The following is a 21,329-nucleotide window of genomic DNA, read 5'->3' as shown; positions in this document are numbered from 1 at the left end:
CTAACAAAGAAGTGATTAGACCCAGTGATTATTAGTGAGTATTTTGAAGGTTTTTATGTGCCTGTCTGTCCGTCTGTGGACCGATCAGCGGTGATAGCATCACAATCGTGCCAGATTCAGTCACAAAACTTAATGTGTACTGAGATAAAAATGAAGGCCATGTTCAAAGATGGGTGTTTGGAAGAGTGCATACCTCCGCCAAGGCCCAACAGTCCCCTCATGAACTCACTCACAGTTACCATCCACTTAGATACGCCACATTTTTTCATCCATATCCATGCATTATTCCCTGGGAAATTAACAAATGTGACCAAAAACACTCTCTATCTCACAATGTTAAAAAAAGTGAGAAATAATTCCCGGATCCAAAAGTAATTGGGGTCTATTCTGGGCCAAGACCCATCCTCCATCCAAGTTTCATGGAAATCCGTTCAGTACTTTTTGTGTAATCCTGTTGACAAACCAACCAACCAACCAACCAACAAACAGAGAGACACGGATTAAAACATAGCCTCCTTGGCCGAGGTAACTATTGTTAGACCTACCCCTGACAGTAGACATAATGTAAATACCTCTTTATCAAAGCACCAGGGAAAACATTCCTACAACAAACAGAAAATGTTCATAATAAGTTCATTTTGTTTGCCTTTAAACTCCCAAACCCACCCCACAGAGCAGTGTGTTAATGTATCGGTCCACTCCTATGAATAGCACAAAGTCATTTTCTTGTGACAAATTATCTGCCGTTTGTTTTCTCAAGATAAAACAATCGTGATCATGATCTCGAGATATCAACATCAACAAGAAACCGCACATGGGGCCACTCTCAGCTTCTGTACAACTGCTGTTGATTTCTTTTATAGTGTGCAGACCAAACAGTTAGATGGACACCTAAACGCTGAGTCATCGTAAATGTGTACGTTCTTGTAAATGTGTGCATATGAATGTGTTTTTCTACATGATGAGTGGATAGACATTTTCTGGGCTCCCTTGGTCGGGATCACTTAAGGTACTTAGACTACTGAATGAGCCCTTACTTTTACGCCTAGGAGGAAACACTCAATCCCACTAAAATGGAGCTATTATAAATTCCTCCTGCGGTTTAGCTCATGACAGCTTGTCAAGCGGTGCAGCCACAAGGACGGCACAGTGACAACAGGAGAGGAGAACAGAGACAAAGAGGGGGTATGGAGTTAGACAGTTGCATAGCTCCTCTGTTCTCCTGGATGCATCATCAATCAGTTTTCATGATGCAGACTGCGCACTGACACAAGACTGACCTCGACTGAGCCGCTGCCACAGAGGAATAATCCTAAATGATGATTGCTTTTACATTTCCCCTCACTTCCTCTGTGTCTCTCTTACTATGCCTCTGCGCCTCCTCTATTCTCTGTCTTCCTCTCTTTCTTTGTTGCTCTCTCTCTCTCTTCACTTCCATCGAGATCCCCTCTATAGAGACTAACACCCATCCACACACATTCACCAACAACTGCTCTGCCTGCGTCTTCCATACGTCTGCTGTGATTCCTCAAGCCCGCCAACTTTACAAACAGAGGCTCTGTATTCTACTGTTTCTTCTCACCCCACTGCAGCATGTCCTGTTGAACTCAGAGAACAAGACCTTTGGTCGGGTTATGTGCTAGTGATGTTCTTTTAAAGAGCTTCACAGAGATCTCCCCTGGAGATCCCCCTGGTCATCTTTATTATCCATCCATGTATGATTGACAACAAGCTTTTATTACACTTCCTGTCAGCTGATTGAAAAAGAAAAAGAAACAATTAGTGACATTGCTTCAAAGCGCTCAATAGTCTGCAGACTACAGCTAGTCTTACCTTCTACATGCTGCTCAGTCTAAACTTAGACCCACTTGTTATACTATATTAACCCAGTTCAAACCTGTTTGTTGAGATGAAAACAACAGCATCAGTCCTTTTCATCAAGTGCCCCAAAACAACATATGATTAAGTTCAAGTGACAAAGCATCCATAGTGATTATGACAGGAGCAGAGGTAGTGTTATAATAGAGCAAAAAAGGGATGGGTCAACAACATGCCAGACTTTAACAATAAAGACAGCTGTTCAGTGTTTTTATAGTATGGCCATGACTGTCCCTGAATCATAACCTTTATTGTTGAGGACAAAGGTCCCCTAATCTTGACGATGTAGTCATTTCAACCCAAACCACATGGTTCGCTAACCTAAATTCAGTACTTCTCTAAACCAAAAGTCCTTTTTGTGCCTAAATCAAATCTATTTTTTTTCCTCTTCAGACATGGATGCTCCTACCAACCTGGTCACCACTGAAGTAACAGAAGACACTGCAGCAGTTTCATGGGATCGGATCCAGGCAGAAATAGATGGCTACATGTTGAGCTACACCTCTTCTGAGGGATCCAGTGGCGAGATCCCTGTAGGACGTGACAGCACCTCATACAAGCTGATTGGCTTGAGGCCTGGAGTTCTCTACACGGTCTACATCTGGGCCTTCAAGGGAGACAAAGTCAGCAGAAAGAGTTCAACAGAGGCTGAAACAGGTAAACTTTGAAGTGGACCCTGGTTCATTACAGGAGTCATTTACGTGTTTTTATCTTTTGTGTATGTCTACACCAATTAAAGAGCCTCGCAGATTACCTTTATATAAATCGGCGGACGTTTAAAGGGTCTGTTGTTTGATATTCCACAAAGGTTAGACATAACAGATATACTAGTAACACTTTCATTTGAACACACTCGTAGATATTTAATGTAAGACCAAACGTTTTTCTCCTCTTTACACTTTTTAATGACTGAGGGTCTGCACAATGACCTGTGATTCTCAGATATCTCAAGTGTTCCCAGGTAGTGTTTTTTTTTCTCTTCCTTTTTTCTTTACTGCCTGTGAGAAGCAAAGATGTTTTAAGTGTCTTTTTTTCTTAAGCTCCTTTGTGCAAGATGCTCTCACCTCAAATAGCCCTTATGTACGATGCACCAATCATTTCCTTTTGATCTTCTGCAGGCTGGTGCTCTGCACAATTTCCTCGTCCTTGATGTGGTGTGAAGTAAAAAGCATCACAGTAGACATTATGCACTTAGCAAGCTAACCCCTCTTTGCCTAACTGCCAAGAGGGACACTTGAACTCTCACTGAAAAAAGGCTGTTTAACATAATTAGGCTGGACACCTCATTTAAAGGCGGTTTAGTTTAGCCTGGGGCTGAATGTTTGAAAGAAGTTGGAGAACAGTGAATTTTGCTTAGTCATTACAGCCAGCTATTTTGTTTTACTTAATCTTTGTTGTGTTGAGGTTAAACAGCTGTTGCTGTCGGCCTGCTTTTATGTCTTTGAAGAAAGGCAGCGGAAAAATGCTTCTGAGTACTGACTGGCGAATATCCAAATTTCTCTTAAAATATACAGTTGAACACAGGGACTAAAAGGCTTTTAGAGTCTCACACACTCAACAGTCACATTTGTATTGATGCAACTGGTAAATACCTACAAGATAAATGTTTAATATTATTAGAAATATGTCTTCCATACTGTAATTAATAATTCATCATTAATAATTTATTTTATTTAATTTTCACTGTTACTCTTCTGCGGGTGCAGAACATACGTATTTGTGTGATTGTTTACTTTGAGTAGCTGTTTGCTGAATATACCTGATGTCTTTTCATTTTTTTCCTATTTTTATACACATTTTTAAGTTTTGTTTTCATTCAGGCTCAGTTTTCAGATTTTTCCTGGGGCCTTTTGATGAGGGAAGCAGACATGTTAGCTGCAATAAACACACTCATACATCAACCAGCGGGGTGCACATGGATGAAAATGTCTGAAGTGGCTTGAAACTCACTTTGCTAGCTGATGATGTTAGCAATTGTGATCTCAGTTAACTATGACACGAGCAAAAGGGGGAAGAGTGCCGGTTATTTTTATTAATATCATTTTGCTCTGGTGACAGTTTTCATTGTCATTGTTAAAATCAAAGGCTTTTTCAGTGGAGAAGTCTGAATACAAACATTCAGAGTGAGAGAACAACAACATACATGTGGGATTCATTCATCCAGAAGATTCATCACACAACTTCGGTGGTTCAGATCTTCTGTAACCATCTATTGTTTGCAATAGTAGTTTGCATGATCTTTAATTAACATAGCTCAATATACTCATAGTAGTCCTGCTTACATAACAATATGATGTCAAACTTGGATTCAAAACTTCAACAGAATAAAATGTCACTTTCCTTTGGGTAATTGTTAAATTGCTCATTTCTCATTTCTGAAGAGTTTAAAAGGACTGAAAAACATCAGTCAAACTCCTTCAAATACCTTCAATCCAAGTTTGACGTTTCCAACCTCTTGCACAGTTCCTGAAGGTAACAGTGTAAGAGGTAACTAGCTGTGTGTAGTTGTTGTAACATCTGCACTTGATGTAGTGATGTGCTCTAGTAGACTGTACTAACTAAAACTCCCCATGCAGAGCTGGACGCTCCTATTAACGTCTTGGTCCGAGATGAAACAGAGTCCAGCTTCAGGGTGTCCTGGGATCACCCCCAGGCAGAAATTGATGGCTACGTCATAACCTACAGCTCCTCTGAGGGCTCAAGTGGGGAAATCCCACTCGGGTCTGACATTTCTTCATACATGCTGACCGGCCTGAGGCCCGGGGTCCTCTACACTGTCTACATCTGGGCCGTCAAGGGGAGCAAAGCCAGCAGGAAGAGTTCAACACAAGCTGAGACAGGTCTCAAATCTACGACTCTCTGTTCAAATCCAAAGCTCTTAACTGTCTGACCAGCTAATGCCTAATCTGGGGTTAACTGCTCATCAGTTTTCATTCTTTTTATTTTTCTATATGTTAACCTGACTAAATGACTAGATGGTAAAAGATGGTTAAATGTAACTTTAAACTATTGTGTCAGCCTATTACAAAAAAGACAACTCTTCTGTACTGTATATGTAGAACTGGATGCTACTAAACTAAAAAAGGTAAAACAGGGCATCCAGTCCAGCTTCAGCATATCATGAGACCAGTGGGGCTTTTCAACTGGCAATTTTGGCCATGCCAAGACAAACCGTGCTGCGCTAGTTTGCGTTTCCATTACCAGTTTAACCGTGCTGAGCCGTGGCCAGGACCATCTCTGGAGTGAGGCCAAAGCACAGCCACCTCACCTCCAAGCAGGCTGCGGTTAATATGCCACGACCTTGGCTTTGATTGTGAAGAATTTATAGGACATGAAATGTGTTTATAACCAAATTAACAAAACTTTGTTGGCGGCTATTCTTCATTAATACTGCAAGAGGAAGAGTTTTTTTCACCCACTTAAGCAGGTCGCCCCTGTTGTAATGGAAAACTAACTGCGCTAGGCTGTGGTATCCAAACAAACCAAGTCAAGGCAAGCCAGCATATACTTATGGAAAAGCCCCACAGGTCTTGGGATTCTTTGATGGACTTTGTAGTTTGATCTAGAGCTCATCTGTAGCTTGTAGTTTGCACAAGAAGTGTATTAATATCGTCTACTAACATCTTCTTCTAGAGCTGGATGCTCCTGCTAACCTCTTAGCCCAAGATGAAACAGAGTCCAGCTTCACAGTGTCTTGGGAGCCAGCCCAGGCTGAAATAGATGGTTACATCCTAACCTATAGCTCCTCTGAGGGCTCAAGTGGAGAGATCCCAGTGGGGCCTGGCAGCACCTCTTACATGCTGACCGGCCTGAGGCCCGGGGTCCTATACACTGTCTACATCTGGGCCATCAAAGGAAGCAAAGCCAGCAGGAAGAGCTCAACACGGGCTGAGACAGGTCTCAAATCTACGACTCTCTGTTCAAATCCAAAGCTTTTAACTGTCTGACCAGCTAATGCCTAATCTGGGGTTAACTCCCCTTAAATGTTACTTTAAACAATTCTGTGGTCAGTCTATTACAAAAAAGACAACTCTTCTGTACTGTATATGTAGAACTGGATGCTACTAAACTAAAAAAGGTAAAACAGGGCATCCAGTCCAGCTTCAGCATGTCATGAGACCAGTGGGGCTTTTCAACTGGCAATTTTGGCCATGCCAAGACAAACCACACTGCGCTAGTTTGGGTTTCCATTACCAGTTTAACCGTGCTGAGCCGTGCCCAGGACCATCTCTGGAGTGAGGCCAAAGCACAGCCACCTCACCTCCAAGCAGGCTGCGGTTAATATGCCACGACCTTGGCTTTGATTGTGAAGAATTTATAGGACATGAAATGTGTTTATAACCAAATTAACAAAACTTTGTTGGCAGCTATTCTTCATTAATACTGCAAGAGGAAGAGTTTTTTTCACCCACTTAAGCAGGTCGCCCTGTTGTAATGGAAAACTAACTGCGCTAGGCTGTGGTATCCCAACAAACCAAGTCAAGGCAAGCCAGCACATGCTTATGGAAAAGCCCCACAAGTCTTGGGATTCTTTGATGGACTTTGTAGTTTGATCTAGAGCTCATCTGTAGCTTGTAGTTTGCACAAGAAGTGTATTAATATCGTCTACTAACATCTTCTTCTAGAGCTGGATGCTCCTGCTAACCTCTTAGCCCAAGATGAAACAGAGTCCAGCTTCACAGTGTCTTGGGAGCCAGCCCAGGCCGAAATAGATGGTTACATCCTAACCTACAGCTCCTCTGAGGGCTCAAGTGGAGAGATCCCAGTGGGGCCTGGCAGCACCTCTTACATGCTGACCGGCCTGAGGCCCGGGGTCCTCTACACTGTCTACATCTGGGCCGTCAAGGGGAGCAAAGCCAGCAGGAAGAGCTCAACACAGGCTGAGACAGGTCTCAAATCTACGACTTTCTGTTCAAATCCAAAGCTCTTAACTGTCTGACCAGCTAATGCCTAATCTGCTCATCAGTTTAAAAAGCTTTTTATTTTTCTATATGTTAACCTGACTAAATGACCAGGTACCCTAGATGGTAAAAGATGGTTAAATGTAACTTTAAACTATTGTGTCAGTCTATTACAAAAAAGACAACTCTTCCGCACTGTATATGTAGAACTGGATGCTGATAAAACTAAAAAGGTAAAACAGGGCATCCAGTCCAGCTTCAGCATGTCATGAGACCAGTGGGGCTTTTCCACTGGCACTTTTGACCATGCCAAGACAAACCGTGCCGCGTTAGTTTGCATTTCCATTACCAGTTTAACCGTGCTGAGACGTGCCCAGGATGGACCATCTCTGGAGTGAGGCCAAAGCACAGCCACCCCACCTCCAAGTAGGCTGCGGTGATGTCTCGCGACCTTGGCTTTGATTGTGAAGAATTTATAGGACTCGAAATGTGTTTATAACCAAATTAACAAAACTTTGTTGGTGGCTATTCTTCATTAATACTGCAAGAGGAAGAGTTTTTTTTACCCACTCCTTTGACCTCTACTTGACACAAGCATGTCATCGCTTAAAGACACACCTTTAAGCAGGTTGCCCTGTTGTGATGGAAATACTAACTGCGCTAGGCTGTGGTATCCCAACAAACCAAGTCAAGGCAAGCCAGCACATACTTATGGAAAAGCCCCACAGGTCTTGGGATTCGTTGATGGACTTGGTAGGTTGATCTACAGCTCATCTGTAGTTTGTAGCTTGCACAAGAAGTGTATTAATATCGTCTACTAACATCTCCTTCTAGAGCTGGATGCTCCTGCTAACCTCTTAGCCCAAGATGAAACAGAGTCCAGCTTCACAGTGTCTTGGGAGCCAGCCCAGGCTGAAATAGATGGTTACATCCTAACCTACAGCTCCTCTGAGGGCTCGGGTGGAGAGATCCCAGTGGGGCCTGGCAGCACCTCTTACATGCTGACTAGCCTGAGGCCCGGGGTCCTATACACTGTCTACATCTGGGCCGTCAAAGGAAGTAAAGCCAGCAGGAAGATCTCAACACAGGCTGAGACAGGTCTCAAATCTACCATTTTCTGTTAAACCCTATTACCTGACCAAATAAAGCCAATGCTTTGATTTAAATAGTCACCTCACATATTCTTCTGTGGGGACATATTTTTGTTTAATATCCCCAAGCACCCTGTAATCAGTGATTTTGACAAGACAACTCCCCTCTACACCCTGAAGAAAAATGTGTTTCTCACATGGTAGACTAATCAGAATCAGCTTTTTTGTTTTAAAGGAGCTTTCCAATGTATTCATCCACCAGTTCATCCATCTACTTGCCAACTTCTTATGCGGGTCACGGCAAGCAAAGCAGCCCAGACATCCTTTTCCACAATAACTTTACTCCAGCTCTTCCTGAGCAGTCCCACGCCAGCTACCCTGCAGCCTTCCCCCAGTCAGTCATGTATGACGCATAAGGAGGCACTCAGGCCTATTATTTCCAAGTGACTCAAAATACTTCTACTTGCCTGTTGCTCTGAGATGAATCTTCACTCTGTCTTGCCGACTGAGGACGGCCAACATGTTGGGAATCTTGTATCCAACAATGTGATCATCTCAGTCACATGGACTGTATTACTCAACGTTTGTGACTACAGATGAAGGATAGATTGAAGATTGAGCCTCTCTCTTTTCACACGCATCATGAACTGTCTGCTTCACTAAACCCAATTCCCCTCATGTTTTATGGTACTCCTTCGATCTAACTTGGTTAAGTGTTCTGGTTTATTTGGTTCAATCTTGGCTGACATCTGGCCATGGTATGCTCTGCTTGGGGCTCAGATCTGGCAAACAGGAGTGGACTGCACAGGCGCCATCATTCCATGTGCTATGTGGGCCACAAACATTCAGCTTTCTGGTGAATGTTTGCTGGAATTGCCTGGTATCAACTCTCAACTCCAAGCTGAAATTTCTTGCATCCATAAATAGATTCTGCACCGAATAGTTCAAATCTCTATCATGGGCCAGATGAGGGTGTCTGGTATGATTTTGCATTCTGGGTCTGACCAATCTTGGTTTTTCTCCCTGCATTATACATGTGCACCAGGCTGCCTCCACTCAGGAAAAGCGACAGTTTCTGAATAGGCTGGATATTTAAGTATTAGATCAGGCTCTTTGCCTCCCAGACCAATGCACATTCAAGTAGTCACTTGCTGTTGAACCATTTCACATCCTCAAAATGTAATATTTGCATGTCATCTACGATGGTCACACAGCAGCAAGCCTGGCTCCAGGAGGGAGCTGTCATGTCCTTATTCCAGGTGAAGATCTTATTTTTTGCTATAACCATGACTTCATATGCAGAACTGGCTACTCCAACTCATCTCTTGGCCGTTAATCAGTGTATTGTGAGCCAAAGTGCTCACGAGTCACGAAATCAAATCAAGAATCAACAGACATACGTGTAAGATAAGAGGGACAGGGATACCTCTGGGATCCTCTTCTGTCTCTTACAATCTGGTCTTTGTGTCCATTATTTCATCTTTATTTGGGAAGTGAGGTGGATGAAGCTACTGGGAGGATTTAAAAATGCATCACATCTCATGTGTGCTTTATTTTTTATGATGTGATGTATTAGTATTTTTTCTCCTTGTTATTACCATCATATTACTAATATTTTTAGTGAATGCATACCAGTAGAGTTCATTTGTTCACCTTTGGGTGAGAAATGAAACAATACATCTTGTAGTTTGCATCAGTAGTTCTTGAAGTTTGCATCAGTAGTATATTAACCTGCACTTCCACTAACATCTTCCTCTAGAGCTCGATGATCCTGCTAACCTCTTAGCCCGAGATGAAACAGAGACCAGCTTCAGCGTTTCGTGGGATCCAGTCCAGGCCGACATTGACGGCTACTACCTAAGCTACAGCTCCACTGAGGGCTCGAGTGAACTCCCAGTCGGGTCAGACAGCACCTCTTACATGTTGAGTGGCCTGAGGCCCGGGGTCCTCTACACTGTCTATCTCTGGGCCGTCAAAGGGACGAAAGCCACCAGGAAGATTTCAACAAGCGCTGAGACAGGTTAATACGCTAAGAATAGGCAGGGTCTTCTTTTTGTGATAGTGAAGCACTGATTTCTCTTGAAATGACAATTCATCGCTAACATCTAAAAAAGGGTTATCTCAGACTAGTTTTCGTCAGGTAAGAGAGGCCTTAATCTAGTGTTTTTATAAGCCAACTGTCGGTGCTCAATCAGTTGAATTTCAAATCCACATGAGGCTGAAAACAAACAAAAAAAACAAAAACCAGAACAGGATTTTTAAAATGTACAATATTGTTTATAGCAACACTTCAAATTGGCAGAGAAATACCTTTATTGGAGACATACCAAACAAAAGGAACAAGAAAGTCAGGCAGACAGATTCTTGATTGCCCTTCTACAGAAGAAGTAACTTGGAGCAGTTTTATGCGCAGATGCAGGAAAGTCGCTTCTTTTCAGTTGAAGACGACACAAACGTCAAAAGAAATCGCATAATGTTGATTTTATGCAGAACAACAGCAATGAACTGGGTAGCAGATTCTTGCGATTGTGGGTGTGTTTTACTTCATTAATAATGTTTAATGTGTCGATAGTGAATACACTGGTGTTCACATGGTTCAAGTGCAAAGTATGAGAACTCAGGGAACACATCAGGGAGGTTTTCTTTAAAATTGTGGTGAGACCTTAATATATCAGTTTAACATTTAAAACTGCTGATACTTTCAGAAACAGTAATTCACATTTTGTAGATGCCTGCAAACCAAGTGAACTTGGAAATTGCTTTATATATTCATTTACTAATAATAATGACGCAATCCATCAATCCTTACACCATACGACCTTTGATTTTTTAAATTTTGTGTGTAAATTTGTTCACTCAAACTTTAAAACTACCAGGAAGCACCCGAACTCCTCCTCCGACAGGAAATGTCTCCCACAGGCCAGGCCTGGTCAGCGGGTATGCGTTGTAACTTAGTGTGGGGTAATAATAGCAGCGGCAGCACATGGTGAACAGGTTACAACAGGCGTGTCTTTGTGTGAGCCAGATGATGTGTAAAATCTCCAGGGACCTCTAAGTGAAAGCTGGATCTTTTTCAATTAGGCAGCAAATAGCCGAGTTTTGGATTATAAACTTGTCTCGTTGTAACTCATTAGAAAACCATCAGTGGCTCCAGACCGACGTGGCGCTGGGTTCAGACAGGGAAGTCATTGTGTCAACAGATATCATCTGGGATACATAAAAGCACGCGTTGTTACATTTGTGACTTTATTGAACCCAGTAACAAGCACCATTAATGTGTCAGTTTTAACCATCTCAAACCAGCATCACAGACTGATGATCCCAGTGGTAACACTAAATTTGTCACTGTTCAAACAGTTTTCCCCTATTACAATTTAATTACCAGAAAGTGTGGTTGTATTTTTTCAGTTCGAGTAAAACTGACAGAAGGCTGTGTTTTCACAAGAAGACGACTGAGAGTTTGGCTTGATTGGGCTGATTTTGTACGTCATGGTGACATATGCTTCGTCTAATTTCTTAATCCATGGGAGGTTAAGGCTCCAACTGTTACAGCAGGGCGTTTTCATGTCAGACAAATTATTTCAGCGCCTGTTTCAGGTCAAACCTCCAAAGCATTTAAATAAGGTGGAGGAGGAGTGCCAGTTTATCTCCAGAGGCAAATTGTAACTCTGCAGCAGGTGGTAGTCATCTCTGGTGTTAGAAGCATTACTGCTGCAATTATTATTAAGGTGTGTTTGTGTTTGAGAAATGCTTAATTCACATGTGAGTATGACAAAACTCAGGCATGAATAATAGCAAGAAGATTAAAATGATGATTTAACAAAAACATTAAAACATCTGTTACATTAAAGAAACCCTATTCTTCTTTTGGTTCACTCACAATTAATTTCTCAGAGTTTTAGTAAATAAACTCAAGTGAAGAAGCACCAAAATCCTCTGCACACCAAATCCCGGCCTGCATTTATGAAAAGTATTAATGGACTCACAGCTTGACACCACGTTCCTGTGCTGTAATCCACTCTGATTTACGCTCCAATCCACAGACATCGACGCCCCTACGGACCTGAAGGCGACAGATGTGATGCTCGACTCCGCTGTTTTGACCTGGATTCCTCCTCTCGCTGACATCGAGGGGTACATCCTCACCTACAGAGATGAGGATGGCAACACGGAGGTACTTTTTCTTTGAGGTTTGAAACAAGTATTTCCTCACCCAAACAGAGAGACAGCACACCAGAAGGTATTTAAATGTTAAGATCATTAGTAATACTTTGAAGGTAAACTACAAAGTTGTTGTCTGTGGTGTAATGTAACAAAATACATGTAGGTACTTGTACTTTACTTGAGCATTTCCATTTTATACAAGTTAATACTTCTACTCCACAGTCTCCACTACATCTCAGAGACAGATGTACTCTTTACTCTCCTACACTTGTCTGACAGCCATGGATACTACTACTTTTTAGATTTTCAGACCATTTTTCATCCTATATTTTCCACTTCAAACCCTGTCCAGTTGTGTTGATTTTTAACGTTGGTGATTAACTGAAGGATTAAGGCCGAAGACATACTTGCTTTCAACAATGCGTTTGCGTATGCATGATGGCTGCCTCGCATATCCTGCGTTCATCCAAGCGCTGGTTGTTCACATCCTCAGAAATTAACGTTACTTGTCTGCAAGTTGCAATACACACATGAACAGAGGAGGCAGTGTAGGGACAGTATGGGGATGCGAAAGAGTCGAGGGTCAGTAAGCATGTCATCAGCAACAGGGACAAAAATGGTCTAGTGTTATCCTCTAGTAACAGACATAGTATATCAGGAAGTGCGTGAGCAACTATGTTCACGACTCAACTGTGACACTGATGTCCGCTTAAAAGTTGACTTTTTAAAGATATGTGGTTCTTAGACAACAGCAATTCTATTACATAGCTATACTATGTAATATAATCTGATTGCTGTTGATTAAACTGCCCAACAGACTATAGAGTAGTCGAAATTAAACAGCCATAAACATCTGCAACGGTAAAATGCAATTTAAACATTAATGTAGCATTAAGAGTAATCCAAAAACATCAAATATAAATAATCATAAAACATTGACAGGGGATATTTTAGTGCAGGACTTGTACTGGAGTATTTTCACAGTTTGGTATAACTTCAGTAAAGGATCTGAATATTTCTTCCACCATTGGTTGTGGTCGTACTTTTCATACTGAGAATACACACAAATTGTGCTCCTAAATGCATCTAAAACACAAAAAAAAACCAGAAGTGTTCAGACAGTGTTCAGAAAACACAGTTTTTGTCCAGGCATATGTCCTACAAGGCAGTGAAATAATGCCACAACTGAGATACTGAAGTCTGTCTCACAAATTGTAAATAGGAGGATGCAAAACTCTGCACTGGATAAAAGCAGAGCTGCAGTTACTTTGAGCATCCTGTGGCCAGATAGTAATATTGAACTACACAAAGCTGGATTCTGAGTCCTGATTTAATCCGTGCAAGGCTGACTTGCACGGATGCTACTTGGAAAACCGTTTCTTCCTTGTTTGAAGTGGGTTGAGGCTACAGTCAAAGTGTGTGTTCAATTGAGGCTCTGTAGAACGCTGACCTCTTGTGGTCCAAAATAAAATGAATCTACTAGAAGTGATTCTAAGCCCATGGAGGAGGCGATTGATCTTTTTCTCACACCTTTTTAAGGTTTTATAAGAATTGAGGAGCCTGTTTAATCCCGGTCTCTAACTGAAGTTCAATCATCACACATTATGTGCACATCTGCCGGGACATATATATTAGTTTATGATGAAGTGGTTGTTTAAGAATAACTGCAGTTGTTTTATATTGTTGTCAGACGGTTGAAAAACAACTTGGAGCCAGCGGGAGCAGCTTTTCTGTATCCAGTTTGGAGATGGGGAAGAGATACATTGTCACCATTATCGCCTACAGGGGGAACAAGAGGAGTAAGGTGGCACAGACCACCTTCAAAACAGGTCTGTACGCTACTGTCTACTGAGCCACTTCTGCACAGCCACAGATGACATGCATGAAACTCTATCCTGACATGCTTTTCTTTGTTACATCATGAGTATTAGATAAACATTAATCATTTCGTTATATCGTCCTCCCTAGTTGGTCTCCTGTACCCCTTCCCCATGGACTGTCTCCAGATCATGAGGAATGGCAATGAGAAGAGCGGCATTTACACCATGTACATTAACAACGACCGCTCCAAACCAATCGAGGTTTTCTGCGACATGGAGACCGACGGAGGCGGCTGGCTGGTACGAATCACTGATGAACTGACACAGAACAAAACAAGAAAAAAAGTCTTTTGAAGCTGGTTTTGTGATATTAATGATAGTTATTTTAATTATCATTTAGAATAATGTTTATTATGTGGACAGAATTTACACCAGTGGAATGATACTATCACCTGTGACCAGTGAACCTGTTTACCTGTGGGATGTTCCAGACAGGTGTTTTTCAGCTTTCTCAAACGTTTTATAACGTCTTCTGTTGCTTCTGTCCCAACTTGAAATGTGTTCGCTGGCATCAAAGTCAGAATAAACATATCTTTACAAAAATCAGTGAAGTTGATGAGGTAAAACGTTAATGTCTTCTCCAAATTTGAACCGTTTTTACAATTGAGTGTATGTCAAAAAAGTTATTAGCATATTATCATATTCTGTTGGTTTTAATATCCCAGTTTTTTTTCAGATTTGGAATTGCGATTTCACAAAAATAATTATGTCCCATATTTTTTAAATAACGTGAGAATTCAATACAAAAAAATAGTCAAATGTATGTGGTATGCTTTTCATACCTCAGTATACTGCTGCAGCTTGGCAACCAAAAACCCAGTGTAAGTTGTCTGAAACGTTTGTGTAACAGCTGTCGGTGAAACTCTCGCTGCTTTCAGGTGCTCCAGAGACGTACCATTGGCAAGCTGGACTTTTTGAAACGCTGGAGACAGTACATAGCAGGTTTTGGCAACATGACAGAGGAGTTCTGGCTTGGTGAGCGCTCTGATGTTCTATCTGTGTTCTGCAGACGTTGAAGCATGCACATATGAAAAGCGAGTGTTTCTTCTTGCATTCACTTTCTCTGTCTTCTGCTCTTCCCTCAGGTCTGGATAAGATATATGAGCTCACCAACACTCCTACTCAGTATGAGCTGAGGTTTGACCTGGGCCTGGGCTCAGAGAGAGTGTACGCTGTGTATGACAACTTTAAGATTGCACCGGTCAAGCAAAAGTTTAAACTCACTATCGGCAAATACAGCGGGACAGCAGGTGGGCCTTTTGTTTCTCAAATCTTTTTCAAGCTGCCAGAGGTACAAACACCTGACACTGGGAAGGCAACATGAGCAGCTGTCAGAGCTCACAATTTCTGTCTGACACTTCGCTCAAATAGTTATAGAGGGGAGGAGAGGGCAATGAGACAGACACAGGTGGGAATACAGGGGGTGTCAAGCACCCCACCCATCATTCTGCAGGGTGCTGAGGAATCCGATACACACCAACAGTAGGTGGGATGTTTGTTTCTGAAACTTACATTCAGTGAGTTATAGACAGGAGCTATATAGGGAAGGCTGTATCTGAGGAAGGCAGGGTTTTAGTGGGCTTTGAAGGCAGACAGATACAAGCACACAGCAAGCAGGATGCTGTGTCTACACAAACCACAGTGTGCTGAAACAACATATACTGTAGTGCTCTATATTTGGCATTTTATTACATTTCACCCATCAGGGAACACATGGAAGGAAAAGAAAGCGAGCAGCAAAAAGTCTGTGAATATATTGTGGATAGAGGAACATTGGACTGCACACAGCCTGTTCTTTAGAATTTTTGACTTTTTAAATAATCAATCAAGTAGATTTTATTTATATTGCTAGAATCACAAATCACAATTGTCTTTAGACCTGCGATTTGGATAAGGAAAAAACCTTTTAACGGGGGGAAAAAAAGAAGAAACCTCTGGAAGAGCAACAGAGGAAGGGCAGATAGACATGCAATAAATATCATGTGTAAACAATACATTGGTTTAAAAAATCACATGGGACCAACATACACATTGACGTAACTAAACCCAGGAAGGAGAATTAGACCCAAAAAAGCCAAGACAAATGAAAGAAGAGAAAAAAAAACTGTTGGAGCAAAAACAACAGGAACGAAGAGAGAGAAACACAACAAAGATCAGACAAACAAAAACGAAGAAAAAAAACTGAAAAAAATGATTAATTCATGAATAAATGAATGTTATAATTAGGCTTATTATGTAATTGAAGTGCACGCGTGTGAAGGTCGGTGTGTGCGTGCAGGTGGGTGGGTGTGTTTCATGTGAAAGAAAGAATGGATGGACTGACGGACAGAGATTTTGTCAAATTGGTTCTGAGAAGCGTCTTTTTAATTGTTTGTGTAATTATTAATGATTGTTGGTGATCCACAGGTGATGCTATGACCTACCACCAAGGCCGGCCCTGGACCACTATTGACTCAGATAATGACATCGCCCTCAGTAACTGCGCCCTGGCCCACCGCGGCGCCTGGTGGTACAAGAACTGTCACCTGGCCAACCTCAATGGAAACTGGGGAGACGAAAGGCACAGTATGGTGAGTGAGCAGGGACAAAGTTCTGCACTTGATCATACATGCAAAACATAAAGTGCTATCCTGCCTTTAATGTAAATCTTTTTAATGCTGCCCTGTTGGCCAGGTCACTCTCGAAGGAAAGATTTGAATCTTAATGAAGCTTCTACAGGTTCAAATTAAGGATATACTGTGTAAATATACATATCTATATGTATATATCTACCAATGTGGGTTCAACCCTGAGAGCAGTTTGTGGGCGTTTTTTGCTCCTGTCATATTTTTAGTTACCGTGAACATGTTTTTCACAGCAGTATATAAGTCGTGCACCTCTATAGAAACAGCAAAATCCTTGCTAGAGAAACTTAATGCCATGAATCATAACAAAAGAAAATTGCAAGTTGAATGTCTTTATTAATATATTTTACCAAAATTACCCGTACATAGAACATTCTTCCAATTGTTACCTATAATGGAAAAAAACACGAGGGCTCCATCTCTTAAAAAACCTAAAAGTTAAACAAGGTAAATCTCCAAAATTGAACAAATCTTACCAAACATAACAAGTCTTGATGGTTCAACATCAAGGACAAAGCTCTGAGGTCAACTCTCTGGGTGTAGTGTGTCTTTAAACCAACAGGTGGCACTGACAGTTCTGATGTGGCGGCAGATTTATATTAACCTCACTTGACAGTCTTTGGATCCCCGAGGCTGTCAAACAAATCACCCTCACTCTAGTTCTAGTATTTAAATCTGCTAAATTAAGTCTGGCTATACTGCAGACTTGTTGTTCAAATATTAATTTGCATACTTTACATAATCCAAAAACTGTTTTATTATCAGTGTTTCTGAATCCCCTTCAGCTAAAAATGTCAGTGTTGTTCTTGATTAATTCAGCAGTTGCTGGAGGCTTCAACACTCAGGTTAAGTTACAAAGTGTTTTGTTGTTTTTTTAGAACAAATACAGGTCGACTTTTTCCTAAACTGTCTTGGCCTGTCACACAACAGATAAAACTAGCCACCCTGATCAAATCATTCATCATTGTGATTTGGGTTTCTTTCAACATACTTAGAGAAAGGCAGAAAAAAATGGGTGCTGAGCAGGAGGCTGCTCTCTGGTCAGCAATCAAAGACAACTTCACTCCAGCCCACTTCTACTTGTTTTGTTTTGGATTGTTAAGGTGAAGCAGAAATGGCCTGAATCCATCAGCAGTGATAAGAAAACACATTTCTCACACCAGCTTTAAACCATGAGTGTGTTTTCTTACTAGGCTGAGTGGGTAACAACAACAGTTATTATGTCTAAGGGAGACTGATACTGAAGGAAATGCCGGGGGAGATCTCTGCGCTTGTCGAGATTTCATCCATAATATTGCGGCTGCAGATGTCTCCCGCAATGTTTGTTGGCGAAATGCAATAACAGTCAAAACAAGTTTGTACGCACATGAAATGAAGCCAGAGGCTGGTATTATTAGTGTTGTCATTCGGGCCTGTCTGTCATGTAAAAACAGCCTTCTGCGACTCCGTCTCTCACCCATTATTTTGTGCCTCCCTCATTTCCCCACTCCCTTCTCTTTCATCAATCCCAACTTCTCCTTCTAACCCGTCTTTGCTTTTATTTCAATCTCTTTCTGGCTCAATCGTCGTCCTGCTGTCAGGGAGTGAACTGGAAACCGTGGAAGGGCCACCTGACGTCCCTCGACTTCACCGAGATGAAGATCCGACCCTTGGGAGCCTTGTCCAGCAGGAAGAGGCGATCGTTGATGGCCCGGAAGAAGAGCAGAACCGCAAGCCTCCAGAAGAAGTAATGGAGCACCTCGCACTGAGACCACAACAGCCCATTAACCTGCCAGCAAGCTCGATTTGGGTGTTTCTATGCAATGTCTATGGGCCTTAATGTGTCTCAACCCCTTGACAATATGTACACGTTTTGGGCAAAAAGGGAAAAGCTCACACTCAATAATAAGTTATTATCTGTTTGTAAGAGTCATCAGAAATTCAAAAGTTTTAGTGTGATTATGGGAAAGCGGCGAATACAAAGCTGCCTCCGAGGTGAAGTTTTGAAGTGAAGTGAACGACTTTAATCAGAACGCAATTGTATTTTTTTACCAACTCCTGTTTCACTGATTCTGGTAGTAACCTCAATTATAAGTCAGGAAACAGAAGATTTAAGTTCAGTTGGGAGCCAAGAAATCCATTTTTTCTCCTATTACTGCATTCATTTTAACTTTTTCTTTTAAACCTCAGGGCAGCAGCCGAGGTTACTTGTATTATATTTGTTTATTTCATGTCCTATGAAGAGTAGCAACTTTTTTTTGTGTATAGTAGTATTGCCATGATCACATAAATGTATAAAAAAGAAGCTGGTGGCTTGTGTGTTTTGTTGTGTGGATGATTAGTTAGCGCCGGGAGTTTATTGATTATGAAGCCGCTTGTGTGACATTAAGCTGCCACACTGTCGCATCACATTAGTGTGCGTTGGATGAGCCAGAGAATAATAATGAATGGCTGTCGTGAATGACCATATTGCTCCTGTTTTTCATTCATACGTTAGCGACAGCACATATCAATCAACGCAACGTGCTCACATCAAACGCCAATAAGAACGAAGTTTGTTTGCATCATCCACGGCAACTTAATGACCAATCTCTTGTTTGCAATCTCAAAAGCTGACAAAGGTTATTAATACTGCTTTGACTTTGACTTTATTACATTATTACACTTTTTTTCCCTCCACTTTTATTAGAAACTGTGTTGCTTTATGTGACAAGAGAACATCAATCAAACTTTCTGCTAATCTGCCAGAATTGATTTGTAGCCGCTGCTCCTCATAAATTTTGCATTCACTAAAATGTCTTTTTTAAGCCTTCACGGTGCATAAGGTTTTATATTCCAACGAGACTTCAATCAGGATTTTCAAGGTCAGAAATGAGGGAATTAAAATCCTGTTTTTTAACCAAATGTCGGTCAAAGTAACGTACAGTAGCTTCTCATTCATATTCATACCACACATTCACACTATAAATAAATTAATAAAGGTTTTGTTACACGAAGACATTGTTTTTCTCGTCCAAGGGTAGCTAGAGCCTGAAGGAATGAGGGTTAAAACACATCACTAATGAGCCAGTAGCTCCATGTTTTGCAGAGGTGGAATGTCAGGCGAGGTTTTATGTATTTTAAGTGCTTCTGTGGTGCTGCTGTATAGTACTGTGTTCATCCATTCAGAATTAACAAATCTAGCAGCTCTGTGAGGCTGTCCTTGAGGTGCAATGTAGCTTTGAACTGCTAACATTAACATTCATCAGAGCTCTCTTAACAATCATTTTTACTTCCTTATATAATATCAGTGTGACTAGTCTGCTGGAGCCTCACGTGAGCTTCACACTAAGAAGGGATCTCTTCACAGCCACATTACATCGACCAACAATTCTTTTGATGTCAGGCATGTCAGTATTCTAATAAAATAGATTCACGTGTCTTGAAGTCTCTCAATCTCAGCACGCTGACGTTTATCATGTTCATCGTTAGCAAGAAGATTTGACTCGATGGTCAAAATTTTGTGGCAATCCATCCAATAGCTGTCACGTGACATTTGACTCTGAACCAGAAATGTTGGTGGTGGGAGAGGAAAAGTCAGGGGATCATCTTATTCATTGGGATTCATCCTCTGGAGACCACACATTGTCATATTTTAGTTTCAAACACAGTAGTGGCCCAACAGACCGATATGCTATCTAGTCTCTCAGTCGGCACAAGATGTCCATCAGTAGCTTTAATTTAATGAGCTTCACAAAGCTCATATATTATTAATTTGACAGAATCATCAGGTTAAGTGTTCAACAGAAGGAGTTTTTTTAGTTCACATAAATCTGTTATGAAACAGATGACACCTAACAATTAAATTGCCCACTAAGTGCGGACACCAGTGGTAGTAAGTAACTAAGTACATTTACTAGTAATCATTTTTCTACTCAATTACTTAATATAGTGGAAATATAGTGCCTTTTATCTACTTTCATTTCATTCAAGTCTTTTGTGGCTCCAGAGGAAGCTGCATGTAATCTGATAAATTCCCTCCAGTGATGTCACCCAGTGGCTAAGGTGCTTTGTGGGTAATGTAGACAGCAAGTTTTCAAAAGCAGTCCACTGGTCTGCATTGCACTCCTGCAACATTGTTGGACTCATTAAAAGCTAATAATCGAAACTGATATAGCAAAACCGGAGATATTGCCTACATTACCCACAATGCAGTTTAGCCACCGAGTGACATCACTGAAGGGGAATTTATCAGATTACATGCAGCTTCTTCTGGAGCCACAAAAGATTTTATACTACTATTTGCACATAAGCAGCAGTACTCATCAGTGAATATGAATATAAAATGTGTGTGTACATATTATTATTTTGTGTGCAGCTCATTAGCTCATCTGCTGAAGGCTGATAACGACACATTCATTTGATCAGGTGCGTTGGTGCAGGGAAACATCTACAGTAATATAAGTAGGACCAGGATTGAATGCGTGTGTCCTTTATATAAAGTAAATGAACAGAGTACTTCCTCCACCCCTCGCTGACACTCTTTATATTTAGAGCTGCAGTGTTCCCACGACACAACGCTTTCATCATACTGAATTGAGCAACTGTACTTGCAGGAACTGATGACTGTTTGCCGTCTGATCTTATAAGAGTTTCCCAATTCTGTATCTCATAATCTGCAGACAGCTCACTGACTGTCTGGGTAGGGGCTATTTTTACACAGCTGCTAAAAGCAACACGGAGAGGATATAAATGGCACATTACACCATTTAAACACAAAAAAACAGATAGCAGATAAAAGATATGCACCACTTCAGAAATGCCATTCCTTCC

The 21,329-nt window shown here is 41.3% G+C and overlaps 1 protein-coding gene across 1 annotated transcript in view; it reads left to right on the top strand.

The window, feature by feature from the left end:
• tnn (tenascin N) overlaps window positions 1-18,813 on the top strand; it is a 38,403-nt gene extending 19,590 nt beyond the window's left edge. The window contains exons 8-20 of the mRNA XM_073491225.1: window positions 2,272-2,535; window positions 4,455-4,718; window positions 5,512-5,775; window positions 6,504-6,767; window positions 7,614-7,877; window positions 9,630-9,890; window positions 11,914-12,044; window positions 13,725-13,863; window positions 14,003-14,154; window positions 14,793-14,889; window positions 15,000-15,164; window positions 16,321-16,484; window positions 18,119-18,813. Of these exons, the coding sequence (XP_073347326.1) occupies window positions 2,272-2,535; window positions 4,455-4,718; window positions 5,512-5,775; window positions 6,504-6,767; window positions 7,614-7,877; window positions 9,630-9,890; window positions 11,914-12,044; window positions 13,725-13,863; window positions 14,003-14,154; window positions 14,793-14,889; window positions 15,000-15,164; window positions 16,321-16,484; window positions 18,119-18,268 (2,579 nt within the window). The 3' untranslated portion in view covers window positions 18,269-18,813. The remainder of the gene's footprint in view (window positions 1-2,271; window positions 2,536-4,454; window positions 4,719-5,511; window positions 5,776-6,503; window positions 6,768-7,613; window positions 7,878-9,629; window positions 9,891-11,913; window positions 12,045-13,724; window positions 13,864-14,002; window positions 14,155-14,792; window positions 14,890-14,999; window positions 15,165-16,320; window positions 16,485-18,118) is intronic.
• The last annotated feature ends 2,516 nt before the right edge of the window (window positions 18,814-21,329 follow it).

Source organism: Pagrus major, chromosome 21 (assembly GCF_040436345.1).
Source record: "Pagrus major chromosome 21, Pma_NU_1.0".
In the NCBI taxonomy this organism is placed as follows: Eukaryota; Metazoa; Chordata; class Actinopteri; order Spariformes; family Sparidae; genus Pagrus; species Pagrus major.
The sequence above is the reverse complement of the archived record's forward strand: the minus strand, read 5'-3'. Positions and strand labels throughout refer to the sequence as shown.